General features: G+C 41.6%; 2 protein-coding genes and 1 long non-coding RNA gene across 8 annotated transcripts in view; 1 reads left to right on the forward strand and 2 right to left on the reverse strand.

Annotated features, from left to right (window-relative positions):
- Nucleotides 1–10716, reverse strand: part of spag9b (sperm associated antigen 9b) — a 70626-nt gene extending 59910 nt beyond the window's left edge. For 4 of the 6 annotated variants that reach the window (XM_037755305.1, XM_037755307.1, XM_037755302.1 and 1 more), the window contains exon 1: nucleotides 9879–10716. In XM_037755305.1, coding sequence (XP_037611233.1) covers nucleotides 9879–10178 — 300 coding nt within the window. In that variant the 5' untranslated portion in view covers nucleotides 10179–10716. The remainder of the gene's footprint in view (nucleotides 1–9878) is intronic. The other 2 variants (XM_037755306.1, XM_037755303.1) reach the window with 1 other exon arrangement.
- Nucleotides 1415–18477, forward strand: LOC119479553. The gene is made up of 4 exons (XR_005204699.1): nucleotides 1415–1599; nucleotides 16232–16243; nucleotides 16639–16641; nucleotides 18467–18477. It is a non-coding gene; the product is annotated as an uncharacterized LOC119479553 (long non-coding RNA).
- On the reverse strand, nucleotides 11493–22988 carry daglb (diacylglycerol lipase, beta). The gene is made up of 15 exons (XM_037755309.1): nucleotides 22221–22988; nucleotides 21969–22120; nucleotides 20097–20271; nucleotides 19739–20006; nucleotides 19433–19555; nucleotides 19182–19309; nucleotides 18577–18703; nucleotides 18372–18455; nucleotides 17496–17573; nucleotides 17326–17406; nucleotides 15679–15806; nucleotides 15048–15116; nucleotides 14034–14106; nucleotides 13706–13959; nucleotides 11493–12544 (listed from the first exon to the last, which is right to left on the reverse strand). Exons 1-15 carry the CDS (start codon nucleotides 22313–22315, stop codon nucleotides 12349–12351), a joined length of 2031 nt encoding a protein of 676 aa, XP_037611237.1. The 5' UTR covers nucleotides 22316–22988; the 3' UTR covers nucleotides 11493–12348.
- Between the last annotated feature and the right edge of the window lie 237 nt (nucleotides 22989–23225).

Here is a 23225-nt window from a genome sequence, read left to right on the forward strand (position 1 = left end):
ATGATGATCAATCAGCTGGCATTATATGCTCATAGGCTGTGGTCTTTTGCAGGTCAGCAGACAACCCTGAGTGGACAAAAGGGAACTGAGGGAAGTGAATTTCCTGCCTTGCCTTTTCCTCTCCTCTGCTGAGACTAACTGCTAAGAGGAGGAACTCTTCTGGGCTCGGAGCAGGGAGAGGCAGGACTTGGCTCCTGCAATGTGTTTGTTTGGTAAGATTAATGTGCTCCTTTGCTTCAAGAGTGACTTGCCATCCAAATGAGTTTGGCTTAGTAGCTCAGTCTGTGCCATGCTAATCATTTGCCTCCATTGAGTGGGTAGTTGCTTTGGTGCAGGGGGACACTTTGCATTTAAACGGTCTGAGTGTTATGAATTCCTTCCATTGTGTGACAGTTTAACCATGTGAAATGCAACTAACTAATGCCTAATGATCTTTTAGAAGTAATTTTTGGTAAACTCCCAATGTCTGGCAGTTCTTTCCCGACAAATATCCTGTAGTGCACAAGGGGATGTAAGAAAATATCGATACACATGAGTATTGCGATATTACGTTTTACGATACTGTATCGATTCTACAAAATGCTGTATCAATTTCTAATTAACCTCTTAAAAAACAGATGCAATTCTGTCTTTTCACTTTTAAAGCGTGAAGATACTGGCATCATATGAAAACTAAAACCTAAGGGATCCATTGATACCAACCATGGCATTCTTCAATTTCAAAGGGGTCCCTTGACCTCTGACCTCAAGATAAGTGAATGTAAATGGGTTCTATGGGTACCCACGAGTCTCCCCTTTACAGACATGCCCACTTTATGATAATCACATGCAGTTTAGGGCTAAAACCATGCAGTTTTTTGCATGCAGTATAAATGTGTTATTTTCGCCTATTCTTAAAATGGTGTATTTGAATATTTCTGCATACAGGGGTCCCTAAACAGTCAATTACATGAACTGGGTATCACTGTAAAGCTGAGACTCTTGTGGATCCAATGAGCCCAACTGTATTTGTGTGTGATGATGTCCCCATAGGAGACATTTCACATAGTAACTTATTTTACTTTTATATATACTATGTGTCTTTATACTACGACAATATATTGAATTGTCATGATACGCATCGTACTGCCAGATTCTTGCCAACACACAGCCCTATAGTGCACAATGTCAAGTTTCAGGTTGCTGCTAAATTGACTTCTTGCAGATAAACAAAAGAAGCAGGCAGTATGCACAAGCAACAGTAGCCACCGTGGATGAATGAACTGAGACAATGAGGTACCGCTCACTCATTGTCTCTTCATTCAGAAATTTGATTCATACAGGAAGTCAAACTTCAACAGCACACGCAAGTAAAAAGATACTGCTGTAGATACAGCTGTACACTGGTCGACCGATGATCATGATCTCTCAGGGGTTCAACAACAGCACAGCAAGCACAAAATCTGCATTGTTTTTTTAAATTATCCTACGTACATAAGGTATGCAATTGTTTGTTACTTGCTATATACTTTTACTTACTACTTTTATTTTTTCATGCACTGATCAATTTTGAGATTTTGGGCTATTTTGCTTCCATAACGTGTCTTCTTTCACACTAGTGTCTATTTGTAGATTTCTCCTAAATACACCATAAGTTAGCATGAGGTAATGCCTCATTTGCATATTTAAACATAAACTTTCTGAAAACTTGTATTACAAAAAAAGAATCATCTTAATGTGAGCTGTTTTATATTTTTAACCTATTCACCTGTAGTGTCTTGCAAAGTGTATGGAATTTTACAATCCATATCTTTAAAGGCCGTTTTCTATATTTTTTTTCTCAGACTCTGAGCCAGAAGCTTCTACTTCAGCAGCACTTACATCCACCAAACTTTCCAGGTTGATTCCTATCTATATTGTGAAGGTTTTCACAGAGGGGTTTGTTCATACATCATTCATAGCCTGATTCATAAAACATTTTATTCCTAAAAACACGTTGAAAATAGATTTTTTTTAAATGGCTGTTGACAGTATTTTCTGATTTATGGCGTGATAAAAAAGAGACATCCACAATTCCCTCAATAAAAAACCTTTGACCCAAAAAATGGTAAATGGACTTGCATTTATACAGCGCTTTTCTGCTTTTTCTAGCTTTACACTACATGTCAGCATTCACCCATTCACACACACATCCATACACTGATGGCAGAGGCTGCTAAGGTGCTAACTTTGCCCATCAGGATCTGATCTAAATACTCATTCACACACCGATGGCTCAGCCTTCGGGAGCAATTTGGGGTTGAGTGTCTTGCTCAAGGACACATCGACATGTGACCCAGAGCAGCTGGGGATCGAACCACTGACCTTCCAATTGGTGGGCGACCTGCTCTCTGAGCCACAGCCGCCCCATAATATTTCAATAAAAGGAAACAAGAATTTTGAACCCGGTTGTATGCAAATTAGTATATATTTGATAGGATAATACCTCATTTGCATATTTAAACATACATTTTCCATTAACTTGTAATACAAAAAAATATTGTCTTAATGTAAGTAATCAACTGGGGAAGTTTCATGGTGATATCGAGGCTATTAGTTAAACGTTTTACACTGTTCACCTGTGGTGTCTCCCCTTAAAGCATTATCAAAATAAATTGCAAACATTCCTCTTATCCTTAGCATCAAATGCTTGGTCAGATATTTAAGCTGGTTTATTTATTCTTTGATTAGATATTTTCCTAATCTAAATCAGTAAACATGGGTATCAAAAAAGGGATTGTTTTAGTATCAGTACCAACAGACTGATAGAAACCAGTCTGATATTGACCATCGTTAACCTCTTCCTGCTGGCATAAAGGCCACATTTGGAATTGATTGTTCATTCCAGTTCCTGTCATGTACAGAAGCTGACCTCTCCTACAGAGAGGGTGTAGACCTATGATGTCATCGCAGCATGAGAATATTACGGGTCACACCTAGGGCAATAATCAGAATATTGCTATACCATGCTATTGACAAACCAACACAGGGGATGGCAAACAACCGCTATGTTCATGTTGTTTTCTTTTTTGGATTCTTTGCAAAGGGAGCGCCGCGTATACACCATACTACAAACGCCACAGGCGTGACGACACGCTGAGCGTCAATTCTGCGCTGAGCACTGCACGTTTGGTGTTTTTTTTTCAGTCGCCATGAGTTGAAAAATAGTCAGCTTTGGGTAAAATGCTGCGCTCGTCACTGTCAATTTACCCAGTCGTCCAATCACAATGGAGGAGGGTAATAGTGCTGAACAACAACAACAACAACAACAACAACAAGGGAGGAGAAATGAATACACATAGACCTGCGGGTCTGTCCTCTCTCCCTACATGCTTCAGGCTTCCCTTCATTCAGAGAAAGTACTCTACCCATGGATGTATAAAGAGAACTGGATACAACGTTGGAAGCGAGGCCCCGTTCATTCCTATGAAAGTTGCTCAGTGGCGCATGAAGAAAAAATGGCTCGACTTCCGCCTGGGAAAGTACCCGGATCTTGGACACATGGAACATGCGCAGTAGCGTCCGCTCAGTCACATGACTCTGTCACGGGGTGCCAACGTCACGCCGTCGTCACGGCTTGCGCTCCAGCCTCGGTCTGGGTCTCATTCACATGAACGGAGGAAGGGAAATAACTCTGGATTCGGCTATTAGTGCGTTTTACAACTTTTAAAACCTAGTTTATTTACCTCAAAAAAAATTATATAATGTAAGTCTATGGGGGAAAAAAAGTAATTTTGGGCCCAATGGCATCAGGTGACGGACACGGTAATTGCAGTACCGCCGTTTGGCCACTACGAAAGTTGGGATCAACAACCAGCGCTCTTCCCGGGGGCTTGATTCTACCTTGTGCCGTCATTTTTACTCAGGCGAATATTCCGTTTCATAGCAACCAGACTCAACCAAAGAGTCTCAGCTAAAAAAAAAACGCTGCGCCTCATTGTCCTTCTGTATTCTGCATTTAATAATACACATAATTAGTTTTAAAACTCTGTCATCTTTGTCATTTAAAAAGCAACAATACACCTAATAATAGCCTAACAATAAAGCATATTTATATAGCACCAAAAGCAGGATAAATTTAGTAATTTGCAAAAAAAAAAAAAGGCAATAATACTGCATGTCGTGCTGTTGAGCGTTGAGCCAATCATTATTACTGCAGGGGAAGTTCCTTCACCACAACAGTCCTGATCACGCCAACGTGAAAGCTAACAGGTAACCTGGCTGAGTGAAGAGCTGGTTCTGTAGGGGATGAGGTATTTAACACACAGTAGCGAGAGGGAACAAGACGAATGGAAGGTCATAACACAGCAATGGAAACTCCCATGGTCTACCCTAAAGGCTTTAGCAACATGTTATGACATGACATTAATTATTAACACATTGCTTTGTGACCTGTTGCGCCTGTCATTCAACATTTAACCGGTAACAAGTGGAATGTCAACAAGTTGGAAAATACTGAGGAGTGGCAAACACTGCACATGTACACACATCGTGCTGTTTCCTAATCCCCACTCCCAGAAATTAATTAAGTTGGGTTTTGTTGTTACCTTCACAAAACAAATTCACTCTAATGTTTTGATTCTTTTCCCAGTCTAAGCCCCATGTTGGATACCACTAATTTTGATGGGATAAAATTCATAGAGGCTGGTTAAAAAAATAAAACTGGTGCAAAACCCAGCAGTAGTTCTAGGTTATTAAATATGCTTCAAAGGGGGTCTGCTTGTGTGAAGAACATGAGGACCAGTGAGGATTAAGAGGAGGAATACTGTGGGTTTAAGCTTTAAAAGTACAAAAACACCTAAATGAATTTCATTGGAAAATAGCTTTGCGGCAATATATCTACAAACCCCTTTCATTAAAAGGACAACAAGGCAATTTTAAACTATCGATTTTTATGTAGATTGCTTTTGTAATCTTGGATCTCAACTTGTTTAGTTTTAGTTTGTTTTCAAGGTGCAGTTTTTGTTTTTATTTTCTAGAAACAATTACTTTAGGTTTCATGTTGTGTGTTTTCTGTTGATGTCTGTTAAGTAATTCTTGAACTTCAAGTCCTGCACACACAATCCTAATCTGAAAAGAACAAACCATGCATTCACGATTTAACTGCATGAGCATGACATAACAGGTGACATTCAAACGGCAGTTTTCTTGGTGACTTTCAGATTAGGGCTGCAACTACCGATTATTTTCATTGTCGATTAATCTGTTGATAATTTTCCGGTTGTTTGGTCCATGAAATGTCAGAAAATGGTGAAACATATTTACCAAAGCCTAAGATGACGTCCTCAAATGTCTTGTTTTTTCTAAAACAAGACATTTTCAAAGACTATTTCTCTGTAACTTTAGTTCAGATAGTATTGTAGTTCACACTCACACAGGTTTTCAATGTCTATGCCAGCTCTTTATCATTTTTTAGGGACTTTTTCGGTCCCGATAGCGATACCTGGGCTTTGGGTATCGGCCGATACCGAGTACCGATCCGATACCAGCGTTTAATTAATAAGCTGTATACCTCACTGTGTGGAAGTGACTGGGATTGTTCTTTTAAGTGTAAGGAAACATCAGCCCTGGTTTAAACATTGCTCTTCTAACCTTGTACACAAAATGTGACAAATAAATACGTAGATGTTTACATAAATACATAAACATTTACTGAATTGATATTTATTATTAAAATAAGAAATCGTTCACTTGCAACTACCTATATAATGCATATGGTATAATACATAGAATTGAACTGAACAGATTGGCCCTATTGTCACCGATACCCGATCCCTTATCAATATCAGAGCATCCCTAGAATTTTTGGTTCAGTTGACAATGATTTTTTACAAATAGCTTTATATTTCATGGTTCCAAGACCAAGTTCAAAGGCAGTCGAGACCTATTCAAGACCATAATGGGCACTAGTGTCTTTCCAATGCTAATATAGAGATTAAGGAGTTAGGATGGACAGAAATAATCTATATATGAACAATATGAATCTATCTTCTAACATCAAACTAACCAATGCACAGAATTTAGGTTTGAGGACCATTACAGGTTACTACAGGCTCCAGGTATGTTGAGGAAGAGGCAGAGGTTTGTGTTTTTTTCAGCAGACAGGAACAACTTGACACGTTCTCAATAGCCGAGCCCGAGACCAAGACAATTCAGAGTCCAACAAGGTACGAGACCAAAGACAAGTGCAAAACTTTAAAAAAGTGGTCTCGAGATCGGACACAAGACCAAGACTGGACTCGAGTACTACAGCCCTGTCCAAACAACACACTGGTCTGTAGACATTTTAATTTTAGGACTGTCCTGCTCTCTGACATACCAGCCTCTGTATCACAGATATCTTTCAACCAATCTCAGTATCAAACTGAAGAGCCACATTAACACATTATAAAGCATCATCACCACCTGTATCATGCCCAGTCACACATTGTTACTGTGATGAGGAGTTACCCTGTAACTTGGACCTTTGGCTGAGGGGGCAATTTGTTACATATGGTACCCACTCATACCTCACAATAGGTAGGTGTAATGACAGCGGGAGGGAAAAGTGCATACTAATGTACAGGAGCAAAGCTGAGAGTTATGAGTGTTATGAGCTCCTAAAGCTAAACACTGTGGATCTAACAGCTTTCATGTCATCAGGTTGCCTGTTGGTACCATAGATTTAACACAGGCTTAGTGTCCGTGCATTCAAGATTTAAAGCTGGAGTAGGCAGATTGGAGCAAATATGATTTAAAAAAAGTTATTTTTATAAAACGGTCACTATGTCCTGACAGTAGTGCATGAGACAGATAATCTGAAAAACAATCATGTGCCTCTGTGTCCTCCGGTGCTCCTGATGGCATCTGTAAGATTTCAGAGCGCGGAGGAAAACAACCAGTCAGAGCCGAACTGGAGCCTTGCTGTCTCTGAGCAGAAACATCTTGTAATGTACTGTTTAGCTGTTAAATGAGAAAGTGTGCTCCGGCTGGTGGGCGGTGCTTGATATTTCCTCAACTGATCTCAACATGGCGTCCGGATCACATCCGGATCAGGCATTACAGTAACAGAATATTGATTCATATTTGATCAGCCCTGCATAGTTTGACCGAAGTTCGCGAGTGATTCAACAGCTACTTCTGTTGAATGAACAGCCAATAGGAAAGATCTCTCTCTGAAATGACCTGTGATTGGCCAAAGTCTTCCGTCATAGATTCTTTTAAAGCCTGAGAACAGAGCCATGAAGAGGAGCAGAAGTCTAGTTTTGTCTCAGAACACTTGAATTACCATATGCTGATTTTTTGCCCAATGATGGCAAAAATATTCTGCCTACCGCCGCTTTAAAGTGGCAGTAGGCAGAATATATATATATATATTTTTTAAATCTAGCCCGTGACGGGAGACTTTGACCATTCACAGGTAATTTCATTGAGAGAGCGTTCCTATTGGCTGTGCTCCGGTCATGTGACCGGTACTTGGCGTTCCTTGAAGAGATTTCCAACATGGCTGCTGGGTCACAAACTTTTCATTTTACAGCTAAACCGTGCACTACAAGATGATTCTGAAAACATTTGAGGAGAGAAATAGGCATTATAGTAACAGAATATTGATTCAGATTTGATCAGTGCTGCCTAGTTTGACTCGTGAGTGATTGACAGCCGGCTCTCATAGACAGCAGATCTCAGATCAGCTCTGACTGCTTGTTTTCCTCTGGTCTGTGAAATCTTGCAGATGCTGTTAGGAGCACCGGAGGACACAGAGGCACATGATTTTTTTCAGGTTACCTGTTTCATGTACTACTGTCAGGATATAGCGACCGTTTTATAAAAATAACTTTTATTAAATCATATTTGCTCCAATCTCACCTCCTTCAGCTTTAATACTGGATGACCACTGTGGGATAGTAGCTGCATACAGCAGCCATCACCCAAACTTTCATATAGTTCAGTAGAACAAAAGTAGGCCTACCATTGACCTAATAAGGATGTAAACACACAAATCAGTTTCAATTGACACCCAGTGTGCTAGTATAGCACCATAACAACTGTGAATGTGTCACTGAGCAAACACAGACTGCACTGTGGTGGTGAAGTAATGAAGAGCGTGGCAATAATAGGTGTGTCATATGGAATCAAATGAGAGAGCAGTGTGGCTGCTATTAGTCACGAAGCTGAATGTGATCACTGAGGTTCAAATTTGTATTGGAGGCGGCAGAAAGCAAAACCACACACAAATCACTGATTGGTTTGCATAAATGAGGCTTGACTGAAAATCAATGTTGAGGTTTTCAAGCTAAACTATAGTAGTGCGCATTGACTGTAACTGTGGGTCCCAAGAGTTGCTGGTATCCAAGGTGGCTGCATAAACTTTAGTGATGGGAATTCCGTCTCTTTAAGTGAGCCAGATCATTTGGCTCAGATCACCAAGAGCCGGCTCTTTCAGCTCCCAAACGGCTCTTCGTTTTACCACTTCTGCCTTTTATAATTCAGCCAAATTTAGCGCAGTTTTGACCTATGATTAGTATGTGTGCACATATATCACTTAAATTATTCAATATAATTATACTAAACCTTATAATTTCGAGAATATCATAATTTTGCATGCTGCTTCGTTTCCGACTGTCACTCATCTTGTATGCTATTCGCGCACCGCACTCCTCTCTCTCTGTCTCTCCTCTTCTCCCTCCAGCTCTGTACCTGTAGACCGTCAGCGCGCCCCCGCCCCTCTCTGCGCGATGGTATGATCCTTGTCTGTCATCACCTGATTGGTCGCACGGACGTCACTAACACAACATTCATGGTACGTGTCCACAGAGGCGTTTTTTATCGTGAGGGGACGCGCGATTCCCAACAATGGACGCTTGGTGGGCGTGTCGCTAGACACAGGCTGTCCCCACCTGATTGGACAAACGCTTTCCCGCCATTGGCTGCTGCCCCCAGCTTTCAAACCAGAAACAGTATGGAGGCCCGTTTGGAAACTTTCTTCTCTTATTTCACGAAAATAGTTCACCGAAATGTGTTTCTGAAAACATTTGAGGCTAGAAATAAACCATGCAGTTGATGAATCTGTCTTTATTTTGGATCAACAACATTTATTTTAAAAGATTCTCGGGAGTTTCAAGAGGCGGCGAGTCGCATCGGACGCCCGTGATTTGCATAAAGTAGACAAGCCCTCAACTTTATGCAAATGAGGAGCAGGCGCCGTTACGCTCTGTTTCTCGAATCGCGCCGCCACGCTACCAGAATGCATTTCGCGGCTGCTTACATAGACAATGAATGGGAAGCGTGGAAAGCACGGAGCCTGTGGACAAGTACCATCAGTCACAGTCAGTGCATGGAGTGTCCGTTGCGTGGAGAAGATCATCCTATTGTTCTGCCTTGAATTAATTGAAGAAAAAAGAAAAGAAAAAAAACGGGAGCCGGCTCTTATCGTTCACTTAAAAGAGCCGGCTCTTTGAACCGGCTCGTTCGTGACCGACACATCACTAATAAACTTGCAGCCAGAGTACAGTATGTGCTTCGGATGGGATATTTGCGCTCTGGTAAATTGTCAGACCTGGCAACCCATTCCCTCTATTTCCCTCCGTCAACATGCTCCATAGTGGGTCATAACAAGTACCAACAAGCACTTTATAAAGTGTCTTTCTCCTTCACAAGTGTACTTTGTCAGAGTCTGTAAGGATGCTAAATGAAAGAATGGTTCATATATTTCTAGAAAAGTTCTGATTAATGAAATATGATGTGTAGTTCAAGAGCAACAGTGAGTTGCCAGATTTTCGAATTGAGTTTAATCTTTTCCTACTAAATAAAGTCCATAATACGAGCCTGTAATCTCTAATCCGGGTTATAATTTAGTTTGGTGGTAGTGTGGTGAAACCCACCTCCTCTGTGTGCTTCCTCAGAGCCTTCTCTCTCTCGTACTGGGTGACCAGCTGCTCGTTGTCCTCCCGCAGCAGCTCCAGCTCCACTTCGTGCTCCTGGTTCACCGCGAACACCGAGTCCAGGTTCTCCAGCACGGCGACGACCAGCGGCATCAGCTCCTTCACCACGTCCTCTCCGTACCGCTCGATCAGACGCTCAAACTCCCGGTATATCGAGCTGGCCAGACCGGAGACCCGCTCGGACATCATGGTCGAGCTGCCAGAGTCATCCTGATACAGGACGACGTCGTCCAGCTCCATTTTATTCACTTCTTCTGTCCTCAGCTACCGTTACTAACGAGCTATAGCAGCGAGCTTCAGCTGGACGGAGGCTGCTACTCTCAGAGCAACAACACAGTGCTCCTAAAACATAGCCAGACTGGTGTGTACCGGACAGAAGAGACCATGGACTTCATAAACTACGTGTGTACTCCTTTAGTGGTCTGGACGGTTGACTTTAACAGCTTGCTAGCCTCGTAACTAGCCTGGTTGCTAGCGGGACTGAAAAGTCTTCACTTGTCTCCTGATTAGTTTCCCTGTCCAACAGATGAGCTCCTGCTGCTGCTTTCAAGAGCTGTCGGAAAGACGGGGACGCACGCAGTGAAACGTCACAGCAGAGTAGTAAACACAACAGAAACAACGTTAGATTGTAGTTTATCTCAGTAGTTACCGGATATAAAGTGTACAGTGTACACAACAATATTAAAAGCACTACAGTGTTGTAAAAATATCGGAGGGCTACAGTACTACAAGGTTGCGAATGAGTGTCATAAAGAAGCACTATCAGCTCAATAGTTTCTATTGTTAAAGCTTCATTTCATGTGTCCTGTTGCTCATATATATAGTTACTGTTATGTGACGTTTAGGGGCGGAGAACAAACCGTATCAACAACGGATTAAAAGAAATTCAAACTATTTATTTGTAACTCTGTCTTTCTTTACAGACGTGATGGGGTGATGTGAGTTTCTAATAGTTTTATGTTCCACTTTTGTCACATTTATTTACCTCGCACATTCATTTCAATCACTTGCTACACATTTCATTCTAAAGCTGAGTAGTTATGTAGGCCTGCCATTCGATTTCTCACATGAATTCAGAGCCAAAAGTAGAGATATATTGTTGAGCCAACTTTGATACTGTATAAAACTATCCGCACCGGAATTAACCATGTCCGAGCTCAGAAATAGAAGCTTCCGAGGATCACTTGAAGATGTCATGTGTTGGTGAGTGGACGTCGCGGTTACGTCACATGCTAAACAGGGCCGATGAAGGATAGAGAGTCAAAACTGGAGCTAATCCTTAGTGATCTATTCATTGGAGACATTCCATAATTATTACACCCCCTCACATTGACTCATAAGGCTTCAGGCAAGAGATATTAATCCCATTTTTTTAATAATATTTGCCTTAAAATGTAGTTTCCTTGCATTCAGTTCAACAGGTTGCTGAGGTTAGAAACTGCTTGTATTCCTCCTATTATTCAAACAAATCAAAGCATTGAAAGTGTGCTTCACAAGGGCTTTTATTTGCATAAAGGAGTCCAATATTGTGAATGTGAAATAATTATGCAGGCATCAGTTGATTCAAACTTTAATATTATATATCACCTGAAAAAGAAGTAATATCCATGACAAGTAAACACGTTCCCACACAATGAATAAGTACAATCTTTCTATCCTTTTTTTCCAAACACCATGCACTACTGAAACTTCATTTTAGAAAATGCAGAACAGTATTTACTGTAAACTCACTGCATCCGTCACTGTCTTTTTCTGTAAAAGCAATTCGGTTGACTTATTTTTCTGTAATGCATAGGCACTGTTCACCCTGATGTTTCAAGACATTAAACACATGACAGACTAGCTACGGTTACTATACAATGAAGTAGTTATGCTTCAGTCCACATTTTGAGGTAAAGGTTACCCCTATGTCATCACATCCTGGATCTCTTCATTCGTCCCCACGCATAAGGAGGACAGCGTCTGACCCTTCCAGTGAGCAGGGGGGCAGCCTCTACCGGGCATTCAGCGCTCACACCAACATAAAATGTACATTACAGTAAAACTGTAGCACTGTCCAATATTGTACACAACGCACATTCATAGATCATGGCATGAAGTTGCTCATGGAGTAACTCAGAGAGTTGAATTAATAACAATGGCTTGAATTAAATAATTAAAAGTGCAATTTAACAAAAGTACTTGTGCCCCAACATGTTAACTGATGGAGTTTGTTCATGGAGCTCACAGCAGGTACATCTCTATGGTTTCATGTATGCCATTACAATCCAAAGGGGGCTTCAGTATCAGGCCTGCAAACAGGATGCAAATGTAGAGCATGGAGTATTTGAAATGCTCCTGTATCAGGTGTAGAGAAACACAAGTAGAGTTTTGGAGAACAGACATCAGGAGTCAGTCTCTATGACACAATTCAGATAGTGCTGTGCTGGCTGTTGTTCAAAGATGACGGGCAGAGGGCGTAGGGCCTGTCGCTGGTCAGGCTGTTGAGTGATCGGAGCAGAATGTCGGGCATGTGGTCTGCAAGCATCCTGGGGCTGATCAGAATACTCCTGAACGCCATCTCATTGGACCAGTCTGCACGGTACCGCACCTGGGAAAAACAGGATCTGAGGGGAAAAGAGAGAAAGAAGAAATTTCTCATTTTCAAAAGGGTCTGAGGCCTCTTTCCACCCAACGTTGATACATATCTGGTATTCAGGTTGTACAATGTTGATATACTGTAGGTGTGCTAGTATTGTCAATGTGACTGCCTGCAAGACAGCTCGAGTGCTGAAACAGTTGTAGTTGAAGTAGCAGTCAGAATACAATTACAGAAAAAAGTTAAAATGGAAGTAAAAGCGCTGAATGACGTGTTAAAGGAGCAGTGTGTAGAATTGAGTGGCATCTAGTGGTAAGGTTGCATATTGCAACCAACTGAATGGGGAAATATTGAAGCTTTCCCTTCATTCCATTTCTAATCACCACTAGGGGGCACACAAACACGTTTTCCTATTTATCAGCTGGTATTTAGGGTAAATCATAGACTGTACATATAGATGGACGACACGTCTCCACTTGTACAAAACTGTACAAAAGTGATGCCGAAATATTCTGGATACAGGAGCTGCCATCTTGAGATTTTGACGTAATTTGGCGCCGCGGTAGAGGTGCCGCCCACGCACCCGCCCAAGCCAATCACGAGCCGCGCACAGCCACAGCTTGCTAGTGTGAGCCACCTAGCTGCTACGTTAGCACCATGGTAGCAGTTTGGCTAGAAAGACACAACAACTAACCATGATATCTCTATAACTACATTTATGATCAAATTGACTCATGTTCTATTACAGACTCATGGCAGTTATGGAAAATTAAAGTTACATCTCCTCTCTTGTACAATTCCCGCTTCCGCGACTACATCACTCAGAGCAGCTGTCAATCACAGCTGTCAATCATGACGTCTCACCCCCTTTTTATAGCATCAAATAACTAATAAAAAACAAACTTATCAGAAAAATGAACACTTTACCATACATCAGTGTGATAAGAACTAACTAAAATGACAGAAACCATCTTTGGGAAAAAATGTATTTGACATGTACTTTGGCTTTTTATTTTGGCCCATGTCCCATCCACTAACATGGAGGTGGTGGGATTAGTGACCTATACTGCAGCCAGCCACCAGGGGGCGATCCAGATGTTTTGGCTTCATTTTTGGGGAGCTGTCATATCGTCCATCTTTATATACAGTCTATGGGTAAATCGGAGATTGAATATATTTGCAGACAAACCTCCGTGATGGCCCGTCTTCTGTGATATGCAGAATGCGTCCGGGCAGGAAGAGAGGTAAGTGGGCAGCGGTGTGGGCAGGTGAGTCATCTGATGCCAGGCTCTGATAGGATGATGAGTGGCGAATTATCAGTGATTCCTCCCCCAACAGTGGCTGGCTGAGCTCCTCCTCCCTCCTGTTGTCCATCTCAGTGGGAAAGTCATCCGGGTCTCCTCCGAACAGCTCGTACCAACATCCCTGCAGCAGGATGCGGTACTGAAACACAGACGGAAAAGATTTCAAAAGACTGACAGCTGGCGGTCAATGTCAGTGCTTTGAATGGTTCTTACCTTGGGCTTATTGCAGTTTGAAACGATTTTCAGAATCCTTCTCTTCAGATCCTCCATATTGGGAATGCTCAATCTGTACATAAAGAACATTGATTGAAATAAAGACAGAGACTACAAAGGAAAAACACAACTTTAAAGGGAATGTTTTGTGCTTTTTCCCTTTCCTGTAGTGTGTTATATAGATTTTTTTATGCATTTAAAAGGTCTGCAAAGTTACAAAGCCCAAAGTCAGAGTCAAAGGGAGTTACTTTCCCCCACAGAAACACTGCTCCTGAACTGCCTGAAATGCCTCGCATGAAGCCCCGTTTTTTTCTTCCGTAACGTTGTGATGTCACCAAGTAACACATTTGCATAATACCCGCTTATAGCGGCTAGTTCGGCATGCCCTCGAACAAAGCTTGTTAGAGCGGAGCTGAAGCAGAGTCCGAGGGGTAGGGTTCGGTTGACCAATCACAACAGTGCAGGCCAGCTGACCAATCAGATCAGACTGGGCTTTTCGGGAGGGAGGGCGGGACAGGAGCTCAAACAGAGCATTTCAGACAGAGGGTGAAAGGCGGTGCTGCAGCACAGCCGGTATGAGAAAAGTTAGGTGTTTTTTTTAACATTAAAGCATGTAAACATATTCCAGTAGAACCCCTAAACATCAAGTATGCACCTGGAAATAAGCATAATAGGAAGAAGAAGAAGAAAAAGGAGTGTGTGAGTTGCTCTCATTTTCTCCTTCCCTGAGCCTGTAATTACAGGGCAGAGCCAAATATAGAGTCTCCATCACGCATGAGTCTAGAATAGTCTGTGCACCACAGCACATTCATATTGGCCTTTCTGCAGTGCTGCTAACACACAAACATATGTATTACATTCAATGAGCCACACTAAATAAAACCAAACTGCTACAAGGATCTAACCAGTGTCAACATACAGTATTTATTTATATTATGAATTGTAACTTTGATTAAACAATATGTTTTAAAGGCTGAGAAGTATACTCTGTATAAAAAAAGCCATCAGTCTTACCTGGGAACCAGATCCTTCCCCAGCACAACCGAGACCACGAAGTCCTTGGAGTAATCAGCTAAGGCTTTACTGCATAGAAAATAAAGAACAGAAAACAGAGTTTTCCTGTTACTTAAATTGACTTTACCAAAAGATAGAACTACTACTGTTATTATTATTATTATTATTACTACTACTACTACTATTATAGTTATAAGTAATTTTATATATATATCTTGGGGTGGGGTGGGATGGATATTTTATAGTTTATGTGACCATTTCATATTTTAAGTCAGACCTGTAAAATCATACTTATAATAATAATAATAATAATAATAATAATAATACGTCCTCATAATTAGGGCTCAAAGTTAGACAAAGTGGTCTGAAGCTTCACATTTTTAAAACAACTTCACTGATAATTTATCAATGAAAACATACAATGTTTGTAAGCATGTGATTGTTCTTCATCTTGATGATAAATGTTAAGGAACAAAAGGAAAACTTAAACTCCTGTAGCCATTACCAACAAATATCTGGATTTCTTAACTCCACACAATGACTGGGTGGCTTTAGCAGTAACACTTGTTCTACTTGAGAGGCAGAGGAGCAGCCCAGTTCCATCCACGGTCAGCTGTATGGTGTTCCTTACCTCAGGAGGCCCCCTGGTGGAGAGAACGAGTAGCACTGCAGGGTGGGGTAGGAGTTGCGCAAGAGGATAGCAAGCAGTGACGCTGTGCCGGCACCCAGACTGTGACCGGTGATGACCAGTTTATACTCCTACAAACACAACGACAAGGAAACACATTCTATACTTAGAGGATTATTCATGATCTATTACAAAGTTGGTGTTATGTCTTTGACAACAGATGGTCAACAAATACAGAATATGGATGGATATTCTTAATGGAAGAGTATTGTGTAGAAAGCAGTGTTGTTATTTTATCAGTACCATCATGTTTTTGAACTGTGCCGTCCCTGTAAACCTGTCCAATAGATAAAAACTCATTCCCTCCTAATAGGATTTGCCAGCTGGGATGTCACTGAAAGGAAATATAATGATGACCTCCTCAGTTATTACTGTTTTCCACCAAAATTAGCACGTACAGCATATGTGTGATGGACTCCTTTCCCATTGCCAGTAGATGAGTAGGCCTTTCTGGGTTTTTTTCTGGTGTGTCACGACGTCACGGCAACGGAAGCAGGGATAGTAAACAGTTCCGCATACCCACACTAGCATACTATTTAGTATGCTAGAAAAAAAGATTTAGTATGTCCCAATACATAGTATTCCAAATATAGTATTCCAAAAATACCAGAATGTCTTACTACATCCGGTAGCATTTTTCAAGCCAGCATGCTTTTGTTGCTATTTTGACCCACAATCCTCTGCACAGCGGATATATGAGCAAGAGGGTCAAAGCTCAAGGCACAATCTTATGAGGAAGTAGTATGTCCCAATTGTATGCATACTGCATGCAACAGTACGTGCTAAAAGTAAAAACAAGAAGTGTCCAATTTGAATATGAATGAAAAGATTATAGTGGTTACTTCTTTTTTTTTTTTATATCTGTTAATTACTCATTCTCTTTTTCAAACTCTCAAACCAGAGTTGGTGATTGTTGGAACAGTAGAAAGACTAACAAAGACGGTTTTGAAGAGTTTTATTAAGTTTCTGTCGAGTTTGACTGAAGTGTGTTTTCCGACGATCTGCGAGTTAAAATGACTGTTTCTGTCAATGGAGTCTGGTGGCTTTGAGGAGAGCGTATAACGGCTGTTTCTTTTCACATTTAACTCGGTGAAATAAGGCTTTATTTCGCCAAACCAGAATTGGTGATTGTTGGAACAGTAGAAAGACTAACAAGGATGGTTTTGAGGAGTTTTATTTTGTTTTGTAGCGAGTTTGAATGAAATGTGTTTTTACGACGATCAGTGAGGTAAAATGACTGTTTCTGTCAATGGAGTCTGGTGGCTTTTAGGAGAGCATATTAATTGTATGTTTTGAATGTTAATACATTATAATAAAAAATTCCCTTTTGATTTTAATTATTATATATTCCCTTCAACGCACGTCACATAGCATCACCGCGGAAAAGGGCTGAAAATGAACGTGTCCACCCGGGTGTCATGTTTCCATCACTGCCCATCAGAGCTGTAGCCAATAAATACCCGTGACTACTGCAGGGTCATTTGTCCCGTGAATGAATGCAGATTGTAACCTTTACCCACTAAAGATAAAATGTTAGTGGGTGTTAGTGGGTGTTTTTGTCCAGTGGGAAAGGGACTCTAGGCTTCTTACCGGTGCGATGGAGAAAGCCTGGTTCAGGATGCCATCATTGACCAGCTTCTTGTAGATGTAACCCGCTGCCTGGCACATACCCTGTAGGAGTGAGGGACAAAGCAGCATTAATCTCCACTGAAACACACGTGTTACACATTAAACGCTTCTAGTACTGGGTTTAACTGTACCTTGTGAGCGTAGCAGGCTCCAGACACTCCCTCTATAGGCAGGTTCTCACATTCAGCGGACAGGTCTGTTAGGACATCCTGCAGGACAGACACTCAGTGACATTAACAACTAACTGACTGGCCTTGTATAAGACCCCATGTGAAAGGTCAAAGTTAAAAGCTACATATAGAATATTTGTGGGGGATATTCAATGAAACGCTTTGATCGGAATCAATGTCGGAACAAATGTTTCAGACCTGCTGATGAACATGAGCAGAAAGATTTGAATATTTTTCAACCAAATCGCCACAATAAATCCTTCTTTGACTTTCACTGTTTATATGCGTTGATACTCTCACACACACGCCTCACTTACTTGCCACACTCAAGTCTTCTTTTTCTATATGAATGCTATTTTAAGTTCTTAAGAGGAAAGGTCACATGTCAGCAGATATAGATCAACTGGCACCAATATTCATATCAGTCATCTGTACAAATGGGAAAGTGATTCTGAACAATAAGAGGAAATGGGAAAGCGGCAACCATTAGAAATGCACAGCAGTTATACAGAAAGTACAGAAAGGAAAAACATGAAAAAAGGAATTATTTTAATTACTTCTTCATGTACACACATGGATCAAATCTAGTGCTAGTAGGGGGAGTGGGGTGTATGAAGAAGATTTTAGACTTTCATGGTCACCCAGTAATATTTATATATTTAAACTAATTAAAATGAGTAAACAAGAGCACCAACCATCCAACAACACTACTATGTCTTTGACAGGGAATACATCAAAATAAAAAGAAGAGAAATAAAAATGAAATATATAAGCAAACAATTGAAACAGTGATGTGTTTTCTATTATCTAAAGAGATCGGTTGGAGTCTTGACTCACCCTGAGTGACAGCGTTCCTCTGACAGCCACCAGAACAGCCTCTCTCTTGTGATCCAGAGCCACGTAGAAGGGGATCTCATAGATCTGCAACAAAGAGAATACAGATGAATTACTGAGACTGTTGGACAGGTGCTGATCTCTAAAAAAAGAAAACCTTTGAACACAGAGGAGTATACCTGACGGGGGCTACTAGTGAACGTCCTACCTGGTTGTGGAAGCTGACGTAGATGAAGTCTCTGTACTGCAAGCCGGTACTTTGCAGGATGGATGAAAAATGACAGCCGAGGTGATCTCCTCCAACGATTTCATACTCGGCTGCCTGACTCCTACAGCTGATGCACACAAACACACGTTTTCATTTGAATTGAAATATGATCAAGTTCTTAAGGTTTTCTTCTCCGTCTCCGAAATGAACTTGTCGGCCTACAGAGCCTGGGAGTGGCCGTAGAGACAAAAAAAAAAAAAAAAATATATATATATATATATACTGTATATACTGTATATATATATATATATATATATATACTGTATATACTGTATATACTGTATATATATATATATATATATATATATATATATATATATATATATATATATATATATATATATATATATATATACACACAGATATGCTGAGTATTTTCATAAGATATATTGTGATTTATTACCTTTTTTCCAACTATAAATGATGCAACTTTTTCCATGTCAAAAATTAAAAAACCTTCAGTCAGCAGCTGTTGACCTAACCTGGCTGGTCTTATGACTTGTCTGACAGAACCCATTGATTTATAAGTAAATAGCACATCTTACCAGTCTCCACTGAGCTTGCAGGGCCCAGTGAGGGGGTTAGAGTAAACGTACAACGGCCAGCCATAAGCTGCTGCAGCAAACTGCATACAGTGAGCTGCTTTCTCCAGCTCTGCCTCCAAATCTTCTCCCTACACACAGTTAAAATTATACAAGGAGAAAAAACATCTTTACAGACTTAGAATACTATTACTAACATGCTTGCTTTTAGGTCTACTGTACCTACATGACGACAGACAGACTCCTGTACTTACGATGGGAGAGGACGGGCTGTGATCGACCACGACGTCTGGGTCTCTACTCTGCTCCATCTTGTCCTGCTCCTGGTGCAGCAGAGCCAAACCAGCTGCTATGTCACTGGGGACCAGGTCTGTGTCCTGCAACACGCACAAACATCAGACCGGGAAGCATCTTACAACTGGTTTTGCAGCAGTATGACACCACTAGACAGTTCTTGTATATTTCACACTACACATTTTGCTTTCTTGATGTATTCGGTTCTGTTATGTCATCTGACTTATAAAGGACAGCCCAGACAGGAGAGAGAAAGTGTCCCTTACGGAGAAGAATCCACTGACGAGCTGTGCGATGCCGGAGAATGCCGCTCGGTGGCTGTCGTCCTGCGGCAGACAGCAGCACATCAGCCGAAGCCTGCTCTCCCACACCTTGATGGCCATGGAGCGAGCCGTGGAGAGGAACTGGGCGCCCTCGGTGCTCTGCTGGTCTCTCACTCCCAGCGGCTCCATGGCGGCAGGCTGAGGACGGGGGTTGCCCAGCGGGTCGAACACAAACATCACGCCCAGCCCAGTGAACAGCAGGATGATCCAGCTGTTGTGACGCAGAGAGAAAGATGCTGAGTCAAAAACACCTCTTTGTCAAATTATAAAACGATGAAACTACGAACCCTGAACAACCTACCTGGCAACCACCGCTGTGATGACAACACCCACTGTGGCAGGATCGCAGCCCCGGCTGTCATCAGACACCCAGACGGCTCCCAGACAGGCCCACACCAGCTCAGGGACGTACAGGAGGGCTCGCAGGTACACCAGTGCAGGGATGGAGCGCCGCGGGCCAGGGTTTGTGATGGTACCTGAGAAACAATCAAGTTGATGTTTAAAGGGTATCCTCAGTATTTTCAACCTGGATCTTCCCATGTGTTTGTGTCTAACTGACTACTAGTGACAACAATGTCTGAACTTGGTCCAGTACTGAGGGAGAGCGCTGTAGACAGCAGCTGCTCACGGGCTGCAATGTGATGCTATTGGGGCAAGCTGACACCGTCATTTACGTCCACTAAAAGTGCTTGTATTTGCCATGACAGGCTCTGATTGTTATTATAAGTGTCTGACATTATGGAAAGAGTTTTGCTGAAGGAGAAATCTCGTTCTGAAATCTGCACAGGCCGCACAGGACTTTCAACCAGGAGGCTGGTGTTCGAGGCCAGTGTTTTGTTTAGCAAGTTACGTTTGTGACGTGTTTTCCGTACTGATGTTACGTTGTTTCCGTACATATTGTACTTACTTAGTACTTTATTTTAACCTCTTAAGCCCGACGGACCTGGTAGTTGAAACTGGTCATACTCTGTTACATAGTTACAAAAAAGTTGCATGGAAGATGATCTATTTATAGAACAAATGCATGCCATGCTGTTTTGAAAAGCTGAGGTCTCCAGCTTTCAGGATGTCCAAACTGTGTCTTATAACAAAGTATTTTAACAATAAAGTCATACAGAAATAAACTTCGTAAATATAAAAACATCTTTCAACCAGGAGACCAGTGTTCGAGGCCGGTGTTTTGTTTAGCAAGTTACGTTAGTGACATTTGTGACATGCTATCCGTACTGATGTTACGTTGTTTCCGTACGTAGTGTACTTAGTTTGCATACTTATTTTAAGCCCAACCATGATGTTTTCTTTTTTTTTTTTTTAAACCTAAGCGAGTGGTTTTATTGCCCCCTGCTGGTACCGCACCTTTATACACACGTGCAATATTCATGCCTTGACTAGACGTAATGTCCTCTGGTGGACAGGCGGGTCTATTACACACTTTGGCGTGATATCAGGTTGCAAAAACAAGACATTTAGAGACACTACCTTGGACTTTGTGAAACTGGGATTTTTCACCATTTTATGGCATTTTATAAACGATTAATTGATTCATTTAGAAAATAATCACCAAATAAATCAAAAATGAAAATATTCGTTGAGCATGATAGTGGCAAAAACAAGCACTTTTAGTTATCCCTCAATGCTGGACCAATTTCAAAACTTGATGTCCCTATTAGTCACAAAGACATGGGGAAATAGGGTCCAGCTCCAGGTTGAATAATACCGGAGTTACCCTCATTAATGAGCCACAATACTATGATGTTGCAAAGGGGTGACAGATTAAAGTAATAGTTAGAATGTATCCAATGTTTCATCAGAGTACCCTGAGGCAAGAGGCAGAGCTGTCTCCTTCCTTCCTTCCAGCAGCTATGCTTCCTGACAGTTAAGCCTTTTGCAAGTTTATAGTGGTTTTCAATATGAAGGCTGGCACTGGTGTACACGTTGTTGTGTGTGCACTAAAAATACTTACATTTTGTTTTACAATGTTTCCCACCACTTTCCTGTATTATGTAGCGCAACAACTGTCTGACAGTATAACCTGTATTTTGACACTATACTGCTGCTGAGGGCAAAATTATATGAACGCATTTGAGATCCTGGGATTTCCATCCCTACACAAAGTTCACTGAGGCTCACTGGATTTTAAGGTAGGAGACCTGCTAAAACACAGGTGATTTACCTTGGGCACTGACGTAGACAATGGCACACAGTGACAGGATGATGAGTGCGAGCACAACCAGCAGTCCAACCAGGTAGCTGTGGAGAACTCCTCTGCCATTACAATCAAAATGACCCTTGTGGTAGGTGAACAGGACCATCGTGCCGATCCACCTGACAAAGAGAGATAATGACAAAGAGCAGAGTCAATGAATGTGATCATTATGCCCAACTAGTGGCACAAGTCCCCAGTAAATCACAGTAAATAACATACCATAGTACACGGACGAACAGCTCAACGCATCCGGGGAAAACCAGGTCGTCACTGGCGATCCCCCACCGCCGACCAAACACCAGGATCCCAGGCATGGTCCAGGTCAACAAGGCCAACAATATCACCGATAGTAATTAACCTTTTCACCACTATTTAGTGGAGGGAACTCACTTGAACAATGGACACTTCCCCAAGTCAAGCATGACCTCACTGCACAAAGCAGTTACCTCCACTGGCTGGCAGCGAGCTCTGCCCGTAGTAGTCACATCCTCCCGTCACTCGGCTACATTGCTCAATAAGTCAACATGACGTGCTGACAGTGGAAGCTAGCAGCTAGCTGACGTTGAGATGAGTACAGCGGATGTGTGCCCGCTAACGTTAACGTTAGATAACGCCCAGGCTATAATCTCGATGTCATATACAGTGTTGCGTGTTGCGATCTGTCAACAAACAGCTTAGATAACATTAGATCATGTTGCTAATGCGGCTAACGACAACTAGCTGGCTAAAACAGTCTACACCATTGCGTGACTAGCATACATCAGCTAGCGAGCTAACAACACCGGACAGCTATTCAGAGCTAATGTCCGCTAACCCCGTCTGACACACTAACATATCAACCTAGTGCTTTATAAAGAACGTTACCAACTCATCTCAGCGGTTTAGGTAACATACAACGCAGCTACACGTAGAACAACTGGTTTGTTTTGAAAAACGAAAAACAAGCAGTGTGTCCGTCCGCTGGTGGTTCCGTATTGCAACAGAGACCACCCCACAGTAGTTCCGGTTTTGTCTTCCTCTTTATATTTAACACACAATAACAGAGTCCCCTTTTCTAGGCAGATGTTTATGAGTTTTAGACACGACTTTTGTGTAATATTGGTGATCATTCTTGCACCGGTTACAGTCTTTGCATGTGAGATAGCCAGCTATTATTGTCATTTTTATTCTGTCATTACCATTAGCTGTCTAGTCTGCTGCACCACAAATGACTTCACGATATTG

Source organism: Sebastes umbrosus, chromosome 20 (genome assembly GCF_015220745.1).
Source record: "Sebastes umbrosus isolate fSebUmb1 chromosome 20, fSebUmb1.pri, whole genome shotgun sequence".
Lineage (NCBI taxonomy): Eukaryota > Metazoa > Chordata > Actinopteri > Perciformes > Sebastidae > Sebastes > Sebastes umbrosus.

Bases quoted from the DNA above. Each gene is read 5' to 3' on its own strand.
- daglb (XM_037755309.1), bottom strand. From the start codon at position 22,315: ATGCCTGGGATCCTGGTGTTTGGTCGGCGGTGGGGGATCGCCAGTGAC. The intron at 20,272-21,968 runs GTAAATCACCTG...ATTGTTTCTCAG, and splicing joins TGTCTACGTCAGTGCCCAAG to GTACCATCACAAACCCTGGC. The intron at 19,310-19,432 runs GTAAGTACAGGA...AACTGTGTGTAG, and splicing joins ACAGCCCGTCCTCTCCCATC to GGAGAAGATTTGGAGGCAGA.